Source organism: Vigna umbellata, chromosome 9 (genome assembly GCF_029865625.1).
Source record: "Vigna umbellata cultivar VRB3 chromosome 9, Vumbellata_1.0, whole genome shotgun sequence".
Classification (NCBI taxonomy): domain Eukaryota; kingdom Viridiplantae; phylum Streptophyta; class Magnoliopsida; order Fabales; family Fabaceae; genus Vigna; species Vigna umbellata.
Window position 1 is genome coordinate 6,925,709 of NC_142173.1, and position 16,785 is coordinate 6,942,493.

The 16,785-nt window shown below is 35.1% G+C and overlaps 1 protein-coding gene and 1 long non-coding RNA gene across 2 annotated transcripts; one reads left to right on the plus strand and one right to left on the minus strand.

Annotated features, from left to right (window-relative positions):
- Nucleotides 1–1,165: 1,165 nt before the first annotated feature.
- Nucleotides 1,166–4,258, minus strand: LOC148192439 (uncharacterized). The gene is made up of 2 exons (XR_015782016.1): nt 3,793–4,258; nt 1,166–1,697 (listed from the first exon to the last, which is right to left on the minus strand). It is a non-coding gene; the product is annotated as an uncharacterized LOC148192439 (long non-coding RNA).
- Nucleotides 4,259–11,703: 7,445 nt separating this feature from the next.
- On the plus strand, nt 11,704–13,574 carry LOC124820385 (putative 12-oxophytodienoate reductase 11). The gene is made up of 5 exons (XM_047292054.2): nt 11,704–11,832; nt 12,097–12,237; nt 12,356–12,483; nt 12,578–12,715; nt 12,859–13,574. Exons 1-5 carry the CDS (start codon nt 11,762–11,764, stop codon nt 13,449–13,451), a joined length of 1,071 nt encoding a protein of 356 aa, XP_047148010.1. The 5' UTR covers nt 11,704–11,761; the 3' UTR covers nt 13,452–13,574.
- The last annotated feature ends 3,211 nt before the right edge of the window (nt 13,575–16,785 follow it).

A 16,785-nucleotide genomic window follows, 5' to 3' on the forward strand; every position in this document is an offset into this window, starting at 1 on the left:
ATTATCTACTTTGTTTCCCTTTTTGACAAATGTCACAAAGTCTATCAGATTCAAACTTTATGTCTCGCAACCCTAGTACAAGACCTCTAGATGCGAGTTTATTTAAATGAGGCATGTGAATGTGTGAAAGTCTTTTGTGCCACAACCAATGTTCATCTTCCTCAGACAGCAAGCATATCACAGATTTAAAAGAAGTCTTCTTAAAATCAATATAAATTATATTGTTGTATCTCTTTCCAATTAACACAAGTTCATTTGAAGAAGCATGACAAATTAAACAGTGATTTGGTTGCAAAGTAACTTTTAATCCCTTATGACATAATTGGCTAATGCTAAATAGGCTATGTTTCAACCCATCAACAAGTAAGACATTTTCAATGATATATGAGGAAAGTGTTTGTATTTTACCAATACCAACAATTTTACCCTTATTGTTGTCTCCATATGTGACATGACCACTTATTTTGTATGATAGGTTGTTGAACCTTGTAGGATCTCCAGTCATGTGTCTGGAACATCCGCTGTCAAGATACCACATAGCCTCTCTCTTATATTTTTCTTCACTGTTTCCAGCCTGTGTAGATCTGACCATCATGCTTAAATTTGTTTGTTGTTTAGGGTGCTTGCTTACATCTTTCCTGCCTTCATTTTCTTGTTGCAAATCTTGCTCTCTAGAGTGCTCTTAATTTTCTACAAGATTCAAGTTCGTTCTCCTTTTGCATGTCAAGAACTTTGAGAACCTTTCTTCCATCATATATGTTTCTTTATTTTTTGTACTTTCTGCACGTTTCAAGATGTTGGTGAATCTTCTCTACATTTGATTTGATCTCCTTGATATTCCTGTCTTGATAGACTCATGAGAATTGTTAATCACAAAATCACATACATCTTTGCCTATTGAATTTAAGAAACCATTATTCTCATAATTTGAGATATACTAGCCATCAAGAACTTTTAATCGATTACACAGAAAACTTAACTGATTAAAAGTCTCCTAGCTTTGGTGTCAATTGTTAGAAAAGGTGATGTCTTATATCTCAACCAAGAGGGAGGTGAATTGGTTAGCCCTTTAAAAATAGATCCTTTCAAAAACTTGATGAGTTCTTTGTGTTTCTTGAAATCAATAAAACAAGTATGATGAAAAACCAATAAAAGAGAAAAGAGAGAAAGATTAACACAACGATATATACTAGTTTGCCAAGCCTACATTTAGTCTTCCTTCAACAGCCTTAATTGAAGGGATTCCACTATAATGACTGAATTACAAGATTACAGAGATATACCCTCTCAATGTACTTCTCACCACACTCAATCTCTTATAGTAACAAGATGCGAACACCCTCACAATCTTACCAATACAGAGAACAATACCAGTTCTCTAAACTTCTTAAGAGCAATCTAAACTATCAATGAGAACAATCACAGTTCTCCCCCTAGCACAACCGCACAGGAACAATACCAGCTCTCTAAACACCTTGAGAGCAATCTCAACTATCAATGAGAACAATCACAGTTCACCCCCTGGCACAATCGCACAGGAACTCAATCTACTGATTGAAAATGAGGAACTTGATCTTCACAATAGTACACCAACAGTGCATAATAGATCAGAATGCTTCAGCTTAGATTTCTTGAAAGAATCTTGATGATAAACCCAAATTTGATTTTTGATTCTTCAAGATTGTTCTTAGACGCTCCTAAAATCAATACTCAATCAACAAGTTAGTTATGAAATTGATAGTTCAAAAGATAGTATTGAAACAACACGCAAGACAGTTATATATAAGATTTTTGAATCTTGACGTACTTTAATGGATTACGCAATTAATGTAATTTGTTAAGCTTTTCTTTCTTCTTTAATAGTTTTACATCTGTTTAAGATTTAACAAATTATACGGCGCATGTAATCGATTAAACAATTCATACAAGCTAACAATAAATTCATATGACCGTTAGAAACAGTTAAGGCTTTAAATAAAATTGATTTTACATATGAAACATATTTAACCGATTAGAAAACTTATGTAATCGGTTATGTTCAACACTTAAGCAAATTTTCAAATGAATTGCCATTCCAAATAGATCAATGCACTTATCAAGCACATATTGTCATAACAACATGTTTTAATCGATTATACAACTACTGTAATCGATTACTACATAGTTATTTGCCACTATTAAGCAATTCGTGATATTTGGAGAAATCTAACAAATTATATACAATGTCTAATTGATTATTTCTACCAGAAATGTAATGTGCAATCTATTTAAACTAAAGATTCATTTACAAACAATGAATATATTAATCAAGCATATCAAGCACAAACATAGTAATAATAAATCAGTTGTTAGGCTATTTGTTGTGCAAGAAACCATAAAATCATTCTTGTTCATCATTAAAAATAGTAGATATATAGGTGAGTATAGCTCCCCCTATCAACAGTTGTAATTAATGTTTGTCCTTATTTTGAGAGTATGGACAAGAATATTTTAAATTTATAATAAATTAAGTTCCTTTGAAATTTTCAAACTTTATCTTTGCGAATTCTTGGACTTTGATGTGCTTAAGTGACTTCCGAATTTGGGACGTTACAACTATTACAGTCATGAAGAACATCCTGAGCATCATCATACCATGATCACCATAGTGGAAAGAGTGAGTCTCACTCATATATCCTATCTCACCCGACTGAAGTGCTCCTATAGACTAATATGTAGCTTCCCCTTTAGATATGCTCAATTAGTCCCACAATCCAACTAAGGAACATGTAATATTGCTACACAAGGAGAAGGAAGACACCATCACCCCCACCCAAGGAAGATTCAATACCCGAACAACCCTTCCTATGCACACAAGGCAAAAGGAATCACTTATCTGCATATAGAACTGAGATTTACTAAGTACAACTAGTAGACCTATCATTCACTCTCATGTTCATCAACCACAACCACATATTTAGGTACACTCCAATACTCACTTAGGTTGCAATATGCACCTTTTGGTAAAAGATTCCCACGGTACAATCATATACTAAAAAGTAATGTAAAATAACTAATAAGAAAAGAAAAATCGAGAATCATGGCATGGATTTTATTTCCATTTAGAAACAAAGCGGTATGGTCAAATCTTCACACAACAAAAAAGTAGTATCTTTCATTTAATTCCTTTATTTTCCCTTGGATGTTCAGTATAACATGGGTAAAAATTTAAACAATTAACATACTCTCACTTTATCTAAGATGTGAAGTTCAATTAATGTTGACATCCAAACTCAAGCTTATACCATATACAACAAGTCAACAACAAGCATATCTACGACAACAATTCGTGCCAAACTTTCCCAAATATGGCATACATAATATATACAAGATACGACGAAGTTTAAATCAGAGAGTGAAGCTACCATATCGCATCGACAACATCATCGAACATCACAAGGTAAAATCATACATTCCTAACAAGGATTAGTTCTTGGTTCTCCTCTACGAAACTCAACAATTTCTACTCATCTACACGGTCTAAGGTAGCTCCTACCAGATCTCACAGAATTCATCCCAACCATCTCTGCCCTACAATCACACTTCTGTTGTCTCAACCTCAAATCCTCCCCTCTGGTTACCCTATTATTTTCCTTCGTTATCATTACACAATATAAATAAATTGTAATCCTGCAATATCATCAACCAATCATAGAACAAAGCTCATTCAGATCAATCTAAAAGATTCAATACACGGTATAACTAGATTAAACAACATAACGTGATAGAAGAAAAGGGATTCATCACACTCACATTAATACAATGAACACTACTCAAATTTCACGACAACACAATCCTTTTCAGCTTCTCGCTTTTGTGAACACAATGTAAACACCAATTTTGCACAGAATTTGTGTTCGATTTAGGGTTTCTAGTGCACCACAAAGAAGGGGATTTTGTGTCTGATTTAGGGTTTGTCGAGCAAGAGAGAGAAAGGGTGCTGCTTTCCTAAACCATTGCAATAAGTGTTTGCTTTAATGAATCCAGTGCGTGGAGAGAAAGGAGCTTGTGGAGTAGGTTCATGTTTGCCTCAGACACTGCATTGATAGAAATGATTTGTGAAGCGGTTATACTCACTGCTTAAAACAAACTTCCAAAAGTACCCTTAATGACATTCAGAAAAAATAGGGTCCACAACGTCTCAAACGAATGTCAACCTTCAAAACCGTGTCAAATTATTGTTTTTGAAAAAAAGATAATAACTAAAGAGTAACTTCCTCTTTCATTCTCCTAAAATAGCAAATGTATAATCCCTCATCGGTCAATCAAAGTGTTGGGCCCCACCTCCTAAACCTGTACACAAGATAGAAGAAATAAAAACAAGGTTTAATCCTTTTCGACATCCTATTTATGTACGAATGTCTCAATTGGGTCCTCGTTTTTTAAAGTGTATCAAAATGGTCCCTAATTTTGAAAATTGATATCAATTGAGTCCTTTCCGTTAAGTTGGCTGGACGACGTTAAAAAAATTGATGAGTGGATGCTGAGATGACGAACGAACGCTCGTCCACCAGCGAACGAACGCTCGTCTACCAGAGAACGAACGCTCGTCGACCTCTTACTGCTGGACGACCGTTCGTTCCACACTGGACGACCGTTCGTTCGGTGGTCGAGCGCTCGTGCGTTCGTTCGTCATCTCAGCATCCACTCATCAATCTTTTTAACGCCGTCCAGCCAACTTAACGGAAAGGACTCAATTGATATCAATTTTCAAAATTAGGGACCATTTTGATACACTTTAAAAAACGAGGACCCAATTGAGACATTCGTACATAAATAGGGATGTCGAAAAGGATTAAACCTTGTTTTTACACAGAACCATCCAGCACCACACAGATCACAAAATTGCACGTAACCACTAGATCAATGATAGCTCACTGAAAATCTAATGTAAAACATTAACATAAAAACCTTCTTTAGTCCCATTTCGAAAATTAAAATAAAACAATTATTAATTAATGTTCATACCACTCCAAAACACTTTTATCACCTAATTAAATATTTAATATTAGAAATTATAAAAATAAAAATAAAAATTATTTTTATTTTATTCTGGTCTTACATTATCTGTTGTAAGAGTTGTCTTTTTTAAAGTATTGCAATAGTTTTGTAAAAACGCTTGAAAAACATTTTATACGTGAACTTGAGGCTTGAACAGTACTTTACAAATCAATTGTCTAACAACTTGTGTAGATCGTTTAATCCTTAACAAAGTTGTCAATCGACCATATGGTAAAAAATTTTCCAACAATATTCAACCCACCCCCCCCCCCTTCCTCCTTTTCTAGTGTTTTCAATTATTTTCATTTGAAAATCTTCAAACTCTGGTCATGAGATTCTAGCCTCAAAACGCACAACCTACGGTACAACAGCCTCAATCCACCCCCAACACCTTTCCAACAACGATGTTTTATAGTGTAGTCTACCTCAGATAGGATAAAGAAGAACAAAATAATTTTGATGACGATGACATTATAAATTAGCTTTTTAATGATATACATAAATTGTCACTACATTTGGTGATTGATGTTTGGGTTGTTTGTGTTCTCTGATTTTGATTATGTTAAGGTTCAATGTGATGGGTGACAATTATAGTCCACTACACTTGAATCTGTTACGCAATTTTCTGACAGTACCGACAAATATAGTTGTCAGTAATTACCGGCAGATATAGGTTTTCGATAATTATTGAGTAATAATTTTCGACAAGATTATTATCACACTAGTGCAGAAAAAACCTTTAACGTCACCCTTTAGACATCTGACCCTCGAATATCCAACCTAAAAATGACATGTGGCACTTTCCGTAAATAAAACAACCATATAGACGTCTGTTATGGAGGGAACAGACGTCTAAAGCCATATAGACGTCCGATGTGGGGGAACCGACTTTTATATACTCATTTTTTAAATCTAAAAATTCACTTTTTAACACCATTTAGATGTCCGATCCCGCCAATCCGACTTCTACAACTATATAGACGTCCGATGTGGGGGAAACCAACTTTTATATACACACTTTTGAAATCTAATAAGTCACTTTTTAACTCCATTTACACATCTGATCCCGCCAATCTGACTTCTACAGCCATATAGACATCTGATGTGGGGGGAACCGACTCCTATATACTCATTTTTGAAATCTAAAAAGTCACTTTTTAACTCCATTTAGACGTCTGATCCAGTCAATCCGACTTCTACAGCCATATAGACGTCCGATGTGGGGGGAACCAACTTCTATATACTCATTTTTGAAATCTAAAAAGTCACTTTTTAACTCCATTTAGACGTCCGATCTCGTCAATCCGACTTCTACAGCCGTATAGACGTCCGATGTAGGGGGAACCGACTTCTATATACTCATTTTTGAAATCTAAAAAGTCACTTTTTAACTCCATTTAGACATCCGATCCCGTCAATTCGACTTCTACAGCCATATAGATGTCCGATGTGGGGGAAACCGACTTCTATATACTCATTTTTGAAATATAAAAACACTACAAAAAAGAAGGGCATTACCGAAGGCCAGAAGCCCTCGAAAACAGCCCAAAACCGTCGGTAAAAGGTAATTACCGAAGGCTTATCGACGGCCAAAAAGCCCTCGGTAAATCCCTTGTCGCTAACATTTACCGAGGGCTTTCGCCCTTCGGTAATTACCGAGGGCCAAAAGCCTTCGGTAATTACCGAGGGCCAAAAGCCTTCGGTAATTTCCGAAGGACGAAAAAAAAAACAGAGCGTTGGGCTGCTGCAGAATGTGATGCATATATATCTAAACTAAAGCTTTACAAAGTAAAACAGCAAAAGAACCAAAAATGTAGCTTTTGTATTGAGTTGAGAAAATTATGTCCCACTTTATCTCAAATTTAAGTTTAAAACATATAATACTTCAGTTCAAGCTTACCTGTGACTAAATCAATTATGTAAGCACTCAACCAAACACCCTAAATTTTGCATCTCAACGCCTGCCACTACATATTGGTATATAAACAAGTTCTAAACGGGGATGGAATTTAATCTTATATGTTACTCAATCTTTATGTAACATGATGTTTCATGATTCATGAAACATGAGAAAAATGCCGATGATGAGGTCAATGTAAATGTACCAAAATGTCTAATTTGCTAAATCATGTACAAATGCTACTTTCTGAATTTGCCAAATTTTGCATTAGAGCAAAAATAATTAAAAATAGAAAATTTGTCTTGAAATTATATTTTGTAATGATATTTGGTTTCAGAACATAGTTTTCGGACAGACCAAATTATATTTTGTAATGATATTTGGTTTCTTGAAAGATAGATGTATCTCTATGCTTGTTGGTGTCCCTAACAGTAAAAGAGTTAAACTTACTCCTAAGGTTGCTCACGATTGGGACTTTAATACTTGTACTTGGAATATTTCTCCATCTCTTTGCAATACTCCTGGTTTGCAAAAATTTTGAAAATATTATTTTGACTGAAATTGCTGATAATCATAGTTTTCTAATAACTTATAAAATGGATTTGATTAGGATTATGATACCGTAATGAAATTGGACCACTTTCATTTTTTTCTTTGTTTTCTAACATTCTTAATTTTCTAACTCAAAATGTATTCAAATAGGACAATCAATAGTTTAAAGTTTTTGGACCAATTTCATTTTGTTCCCTTCAAGTGTCTTCATGTACTTATTTTTTCTAACTAATGGATTCTAAAACATCAATAAATGTCTCTATGAACCAGTTTCATTTTCTTCTTTTCCAATTTCTAACATCTGTCATTTTCTAACTCATAAATTTTGCAAATTACACAATTTTAAGAAATATATATATATAATGAAACAAAATATAAAAAGCATATTAACTCACTTGGGGATAGAGATCACATGTGCCCAACTCCTTAACAGCTAAAGGTAACCTTTCATTATGCTTAGCCCAAATAATTTTTCCGCTGTTGTCCATGCTAGCCACAAGTACCTCTCGACCAAGTTTGACCATAATTGTTCCTTCATCATAGCCAATCACAACTCTGTTTGAACGCACCCAATAATTTTGGTTATGAAAAAAGAGTAAAGGCAAGGAAACTTCATAATACAGGCTTAATTTGCCACAGCAATCTCCCACTCACACTGTTCAAGGGCATAAAAAAATTTATTAAGAAATTGCAAAAAAATTATCCACAAAAAAGCTCACCGACGTGAACCCTTCAAGTATCCAATAGCCCAGACTCTTTCAAGGCCATAGTTTAATGTGTTTTCCAGCCTGCAAGCAGATCAAACCATAAAACAAATTTTGAAAATATACTTCCAATAAATATAGCAACAGCTTAAAACCAGACACCTGAATATGTCCTATCAATCTCAATATGTGCTATCTTAATTTTAAATCACATCTAGACATTATAGTCACCAAAATAAACCTTTCCACTCTTTTTATGTGCTTATACAAACAGAATAAACAAACAAAAACAAATATTAAAACAAAACCTTGGCAGTGTGATCATCAGAATCAGTGATTAGATATGGTTTGTCACCACCTGTAAAATAATCAGTATGTGCTTCAAATACTTTGACCTTATCCATCGTGTTATAATTATATACACGAATAAACATATCATCAGCTCCGGCAACAACCCATTGTCTGCGTGCAATAAACTTGGATGATCTAACTGCAAAATCATGTTGCATAAGAGCTCTAGTGGTTTTTAGAAAATGCATCAAGAGCTAATTATACAAAACAAATGGATTAAATAAAATTCATAACTTCATGTACCTGGTAACTCAGTAACCTCAAAAGATTTGGCCATGGTCTGAAATATAATAAATAAAATTATGTTAATAACAGAAGCAAATGTCCATTGAAATTAACAACAACCCGTTTAAAGCAGCAGTTTTGTGAAGAATTTAAATATAAAACAGGAAACTGAGAAACTAACATCCCTTATTAACAATCTATGAAGATACAAGGAATGTGTCATAAGCTATGATATTATAAACAAACAGCCACGACCAAGACCCATCATAGAAAAGCAAGACTACAAATCCTAACCCGATACACTAGAAACTAAAAAAATCAAGCTTGCGTGATATGAAGTTTTAAAAGCAAAGGAAATGCCAAACGATGATCATAATATCTACAGTTATTCAAATTTTATCAATCTATGAAAACGTGCTTAAGTCTCACAGCTCAACAGAAAGCCTTATAAAGGCATCCAAAATATTCAGAAGCACATAATTTTATCTAAATGTATTCCAAACACAGACTCTGGGATCTCGTAAATAAGATTACTTACTGGTCTTACATTTGGAACTTCAAAAGGGTGTGATATGGATTAAAAAAGCACACAGTATACTCATCAAATATTGACCAGTATGTAAATTTCACACAAGTCCCAGTTTCTATTCATTTTAAAGTATAAAATACAATAACATTTTCTAACCATGCTTCAAGACAAAATCACTTAAAGAGCACCATTTATTCGTTCAATATTTTCTCCATGTAATGAATCACTACATCATACAGTATTATATTCAATCAATCATATAATATAGATACTTGAAGATTTTGAAGGAATCATGATGAATACAAGAGAAGAATGAAAGAAGAAAGAAATGAGCTTTTGCTGAACTCCCATTCTTTCAAGTGCAAACTCAAACTCAATCTCAATCTCAATCTCAGACTCCAATTCCAAATTTTTACTTATAACTCATACATATGCAAAGTCAATTTCATTTTTATTTCATAATTAATTATAACAAACGTACAGTTTCACAGCCACACACTCTTGTCCCCTTCGCTGACCGGCAGAGCCACCACAAAAACAGTCGTAGCGCGTCTTGCTACCTCCATCACCATCGCAATGCTATTCGCTCCAGATCTACCAACCTTCAGTGAGACTGTCGTTGCCGCCGCGTTCCGGACATCTCCCACGAACCCCGAAACCTGCGTCAACGAACCCAGCCGCAAAACCCCCAAATCGGCGTCAACCAACCCAACCGCAAAACCACCAAACCGGCCTCAGCGAACCTAGCCTTAGAACCCCAAACCGTCATCTTCAATCCCAGCCAAAGAATCCCCAAACCAGTGTCAACCAACCAACCCTCACTTGTCCCAGAATCGCTCAATATTGGAGGGTACATTGGAGGGCACGAGCAAAATAGGGAAGGGAAGGGGGAAGCTTCAGAGAAGAGAACAAAGGGGAGAGAAATCAAAAAATTTGGAGAAAACGATGAAGCGTGAAGAAAATGAAACTGGGGAACGAAAATTCCAATCTGAGACTTAAATTAGAGAGAATGTTACCGAGGGCTTACAAGCCTTCGCTAATCATCTCAGTACCGAGGGCTTCAAAGCCTTCGGTAATATGCCGTCTGTAAATTGCGTTTTTCCAGTAGTGAAAGTCACTTTTTAACTCCATTTAGACGTTTGATCCCGCCAATCTAACTTCTACAGCCATATAGACGTCGGGGGAACCGACTTCTACATACTCATTTTTTAAATCTAAAAAGTTACTTTTTAACTCAATTTAGACGTTCAATCCCGCCAATCCGACTTCTACAGCCATATAGACATCTGATGTGGGGGGAACCGACTTCTATATGGCTGCATTAAAACACTGCGAACGCGAGGCAACAATTACGCATTCTTAATGTTCATCATCTTCCTCACGTTTTCTCTCTATGGGTTACGCTTTTCAAGTTCGTTTTCTCACTTTTGCACCATTTTAAATTAATTTTACTTCAATTACATCACTCTTTGATGCATTATATTTCATTTGAACCGATTAAAATGTGTTTTCGTTGGATTTTGGTGCAGTTTTGCTCGTGTCCTTAGGCGGCGTTCTTGGGCGGCGACTTCTTGCGTTTTGAACTCCTCCAATTCTTTCCACTACGTTTTTAAAACCACCCAATACAAAACAAAATGTACAATACATTCTCTTCGACTAAAATATAAAGTTGTAAACTTGAATTACCATGAGCCAGGGGCAACCCGAGAGTCCTCAAGCGGAAAAAGACGCAATCAAATACGACAATATTTTAGACGTCTGATCTATAGTGCCAGACGTCTATATAGATGTCTGATCTGTATGGATCAGACGTCTATATAAACGTCTGACCCATTGGGTCCGACGTCTCATTAACGTCACCTATATAGACGTCGGACAAAAATCAGACGTTAAAAGCCCAAAATAACATACGTCTAAAGTCCTTTCTGCACTAGTATCAACAAATTGAAGTCTATCGGTAACCCATCAAAAAACTTCAATTACCAACAAAATTTGGATGTTATCAATGGGATACTTTAGCGGGTAATTCTAGTTTGTTTTATAGTGCAAAAACTATTTTGAAAAAATTGAAAATATTAATAGAATAAAAATATTTATTAAACCTATACAAGTTTTTACCGGAAAACACTATAGTTTACCGAATTGATCGATCAGTTTAAAAAAAGAACACGTCTCATAAAGTCCAAATACAATTCAAAGCGTACGTCCGCATTTACGTGTTATCCTTGTATGTTGACCACTTATAAAGTGAACTATTGATTGGTCAAAAGATATATTTGTTAATAACATCCAACGCACTCTCTTACGTCATATCATTGAACATTGACAATTGTGACTTTGTTCCTTTCACCCGACATCTATAAATACACAACTCAATCTGAATTAACACCATATAAGTGAAGCAAAACGAAAGGGCAACCAGAGAAAGAAAAAGTATCAGACAAATAAGTTTGCACAAAAATGGGTGAAATTAATCATGTCATCCCTCTTCTTACACCTTACAGGATGGGGAAATTCAACATTTCCCACAGGTACTTTCATAAAAACATGCAAATACATTCACATTTAAGTTACTCTTAAACTTCAATTCATTAGCTAAATATATGTTAAGCTTTTTTAGATCAATTCTCTTCAGATTATATATGTGTGTGTGTCAATAATTAGATTCTTTAATTTTCATCTGTCTTATTTAACTTGAGAAACTGTTCTGTCAAAGATATAAAGAACATGCACATGCATGCACCTACTTTCTTGGTTTAAAGTTTATGTAACTGTGTTGCTTTTTGCATTTTCAGAATCGTTTTGGCACCGTTATATAGAGCAAGAGCTTACAATAATGTTCCTCAGCCACATGCTATCCTATATTACTCTCAAAGAGCTACCAAGGGTGGTCTTCTCATTTCTGAAGCTACCAGTATTTCACCCTCTTCTAAATAGTACGTAATTTACAAACATACTCACGTATCTGATAAGTCTGATATTCAACATATAGTTACTATTTTCTGTTGTATTCAAAATTCATCTCATTTGATGATACTTCTCATTTGTATATAGCCCAAACTCACCTGGTATATGGTCAAGAGAGCAAATTGAAGCATGGAAACCCATTGTGGATGCTGTTCATGCCAAAGGTGGAATATTCTTCTGTCAGATTGTTCATGTTGGAAGGGTTTCAGAGGAAGGTATATAATTTGTGCTTTTAAATTACAATTTCTTGGTGAACTTTATAGAATATAATATCAATCAGATATTCATTAATTTTTTATGCACACCCAGATGGGGAAGCTCCAATTTCATCAACCAACAAGCCATTAAAATCTGGTAATGGCATGCAACCAAGAGCGTTACAGACAGATGAAGTTCCTTCTATTATCAATGACTTCAGAATTGCAGCAAGAAATGCTATGGAAGCAGGTAAAAATGAGTATACATAACTCATAAATAACACATGAATTTTCACTTCATACACTAAAAAGTCATAATGTTAATGAGTCTTTATAAATACTATAATCATGAAGATCTTCATAAGTTTGTAACCACAAGTAGTACTGGTACAGGGTTTGATGGAATTGAGATTCATGGAGCACATGGTTTTCTGATAGACCAGTTTTTGAAAGACCAAGTTAACGACAGAAGAGACCAGTATGGTGGATCATTGGAGAATCGTTGTCGGTTTGCATTAGAAGTTGTTGAAGCTGTTGTTGAAGAAATAGGAGCAGATAGAGTTGGAATGAGACTATCACCTTTTTCAGATTACAATGAATGTATTGACTCCAACCCTCAAGAACTGGGTCTCTACATGGCCAAATCTCTCAACAAACATGGTGTGGTGTACTTGCACATGGTCGAGCCAAGATGGAACATTTCTGGGGAGAATGTGGAAAGCCCTTACACTCTTGAACCAATGAAGAAGGCCTTTAATGGCACTTCCATTGTTGCTGGAGGCTATGACAGAGAAGAAGGGAACAAAGCTGTGGCTGAGAACAAGACAAATCTTGTTGCTTATGGTCGTTTGTTTTTGGCTAATCCAGATTTGCCTAAGAGATTTGAGGTTGATGCACCACTCAACATGTACAACAGAGACACCTTTTACACTCATGATCCGATTGTTGGTTACACTGACTACCCTTATCTTGAAACCACCACTTAAGGATATCACATCAAATATAAATTAGGGTTTACTTTGTGGTTCAATAATTTATGTTCAAATGTTGTTGTTTAATCTGTATTTGCAGCAGTTTTCACCCAATAATAAATTGTAACAGAAAACCTTTAAAATAGCATAATAATATTATCAATAAGAAAAGTGAATGATGTGGTTGTCTTATTTGTCACAAGGTAGGTATAGAGTTTAATAAATAATTGGTGAAGTATAAAATTTTCATTTGAATAGAAAATATATACAAGCTTATAGGAGAATTGATTATGAAATTTTGTTTGAAAAAAACAAGAGGATTGATGTGAAAAACGTTGAGCGAGAGCGAAAAAAAAGAAGGATGAAGTGTGAAGAAAAGACTTAGAGTATATAACAGTAATATCCACTTGAACAATTTTGTAAGCAGCACGTAATTTTCTTTTTAGTCCTTTCAATCGATTTGGAGCTACAGTTAATAACTGTAGGGGGTGTAGGAAGCAATAACGATATTTAGTTTGACAACTGCAGACAAAATAATCAATTGAGTTCATGTGTCAGTCAAACCTTATACAGAAAGAAATATATTTTATAAAATTACATTACTTCTCCAATAATATTTGAATCATTATTTGATATAGTTTGTATTTTAATTTTAGTATTAATATATATATATATATATATATATATATATATATATATATATATAATTATGTTAATCGAACAGTAGATTAGCTCGTGAGCCTCAAGATAAAATCCATTACTGGAAACTGAAGGGGGGGTTCTGCATATTTATGAGTGAAGGTGTGAAGCTAACATTGAAAGTTCTAAATTTTCGTAAGTTAGATGAAGTAATGAATAGCCAAATACTTAATCATATAAATATGCTATAAATTATCATTTTCCGACGAGTGAAAACTATAAATTTGTACTCTCACTTTCCCTGCCTCAAAGTGACAGTTAGAAAAGGTGTAAAATAGAAACACATTCCCTAACAAGCAGTGAATTTTTTAGTATAGAAAATCATTCAAAAATTCTCAAATAATTTTACCCTGTCTTTAATAACCCAACAAATATCTTGGGGAAAGGAACATATCCATAGCACTAGTATGGTTATATTTACAATATCTGCTCAATTACATACAAAATCAGTAGAAAAACTTTTTCCAGTCCTGCACAAGCACACAGGTAGAAAAAATTTACAGCACCTCTCTCTTTCAATACAAAACTTCTCAAAATTATGAGAATACAAGAAATGAGAGAATCTCTTTCAATACAAAACTTCTAAAAATTATGAGAATACAAGAAATGAGAGAATAGGAGAGAATGGGATGTGTAACAAAGGGGACAAGGGATTTCTTATATAGCCACCAAGCCATAACCTTTTAGAAGTTCCCACCAATGTGGGACTTCATTCCTCACAATCTCCCACTTGAAGATTTTGATGAAACTAATCAAATCTTCACACCATTTTTGCCTTCGTGTTGCTTGTTCTTTCGATAAACTTCAGTAGAATCGAATTTACGTAAATCTGCCAATAACCTTTGACACCAAATTCTGATTCTCCGAAACGCAATAGAACACTTGATCAATATTTCACTGCTCTCCACCTAAACCTGCCACAAACCTATTAACCATTCCCACTGCTTGTACAATGTTTGGTCTTGTACACATCATAGCAATTATAAGGTTGTCCACCACCGATGCATACGGTACTCGAGACTTTTACATCCTCTCCACTTCACTACTAGGACTCATACTTGAGGATAATTGATAGGAGATGGGGTAAAACTGGCTTGCACTCTCGCATGTTAAAGCGCCGCAAGACTTTTAGTAAGTTTTACTTCTGAGAAAGCCAAATCTTCCTATCTTTTTCTATCTCGGTGAATTTGCATCCCTAAAATCTTGTTTGTCGGTTCTAAGTCCTTTATATCAAACTCCCTAGCCAATTGCTTGGATTAGAGCTTTGTTGGGGCCTATCACCAACATGTCATCCACATACAACAACAAAATGATAAAATCATTTTAATTAAACCTATTGTAATAAGTACAATGGTCTGAACTTAGTCTGTTGTATCCGAGACTAATGATGAAGGAATCAAATCTCTTATACCAACACTTTGGCGCCTGCTTTAGACCGTATAGAGATTTGTTCAACCTGCAAACCAAGTTTTGTTGCTCTTCGAAGCCTTCTGGTTGGAGCATCATTTTATTCTTGCTTAACAATAACCTTGTGAGCGATGGAACTCACGGGCAATACCCCTTCACATTGTTAGCATAGCCCAAGCACTTCATTCTTTCCCAGTTTCAAGCCCTACTCGTGCTTTGGTTTTCTTGAACTAGTAATAACAACACATTTGACTTCCTCTTGATGTAATACACCCACAAACTCCTGGAATAAACTTTGCTCCTCCTAGGAATAACTCTGGTGATTCCCTTACATCAGAATGAACCAAGTCTTCTTGTGTTTACTTTTCTGGTAGTCAAACTTGCAAACTTTGATCTATGTTGTTGGCTTATCATACAGTGCTCGCATAAAGGTAAAACAACCTTCTTAAGCCTGAGTACAGATTACGTTCCGCCTTGCAAACTTCACTTTAACATATGTCCAAGTACGACGTCACGTCAACACCGTTTCTTCTTGACTTGTCAATGCAACCATTGCATTAGCTTTCTACAACGTATCTCCCATAAGCACATGTCATGATCTTCTGAACTTTTATGACTTACCAAATCTCCCCTCTTTCTCACAGAATATCTTCATCCTTTGATATTTGCCATACAACCTTGTGAGGTTGATGCATCAGAGTTCTTTCTTCCACTCTTCTCGTGCCAACATTCTTTCTTGACATGCCCCCTTTTGCCACAATTGTAGCATTTGAGATGCTTCTTACTTTGAGATCTATAATGGGATTGACTCCCACTAGACCCATATTTCTTTGATCTTCCTCTCATCATCACCAAAGCTTGTGTTTCCTTTGAACTTTCCAGTATGTCTTCTTTGTTCCTCCGCCTGGATTCTTCTTCAAGAATTGCTCCGGCAACATCCTCAAAGTGTAGACAGCCTTCAATATTATTATTCGTAATATTGATGATGAGTTGATCATACAAGTCTGGTAAACTCTGCAGTAGAAGCTCCATGCGTTCATTTTCAACTATGTTGAAATCTACCGCTGATAGTTAGGCAAACAGAGTGTTCAGATGGTTGATGTGGTCTGTCACCGTTGTGGACTTTCCACTTCTGCTCCGTCATTTCTGTGGGTTTTCCTTCAATTGCAGCTATGCAATTGTCCTTTCTCAAAATTACCTTTATCTTCAATTTACTACCAAACATTTCCAGTAATAACTCTTT

Coding starts and splice junctions, on each gene's coding strand:
- LOC124820385 (XM_047292054.2), top strand. CDS start 11,762: ATGGGTGAAATTAATCATGTCATCCCTCTTCTTACACCTTACAGGATG. Junction 12,484..12,577: donor TGGAAGGGTTTCAGAGGAAG/GTATATAATTTG, acceptor ATGCACACCCAG/ATGGGGAAGCTCCAATTTCA. Junction 12,716..12,858: donor AAGAAATGCTATGGAAGCAG/GTAAAAATGAGT, acceptor GTACTGGTACAG/GGTTTGATGGAATTGAGATT.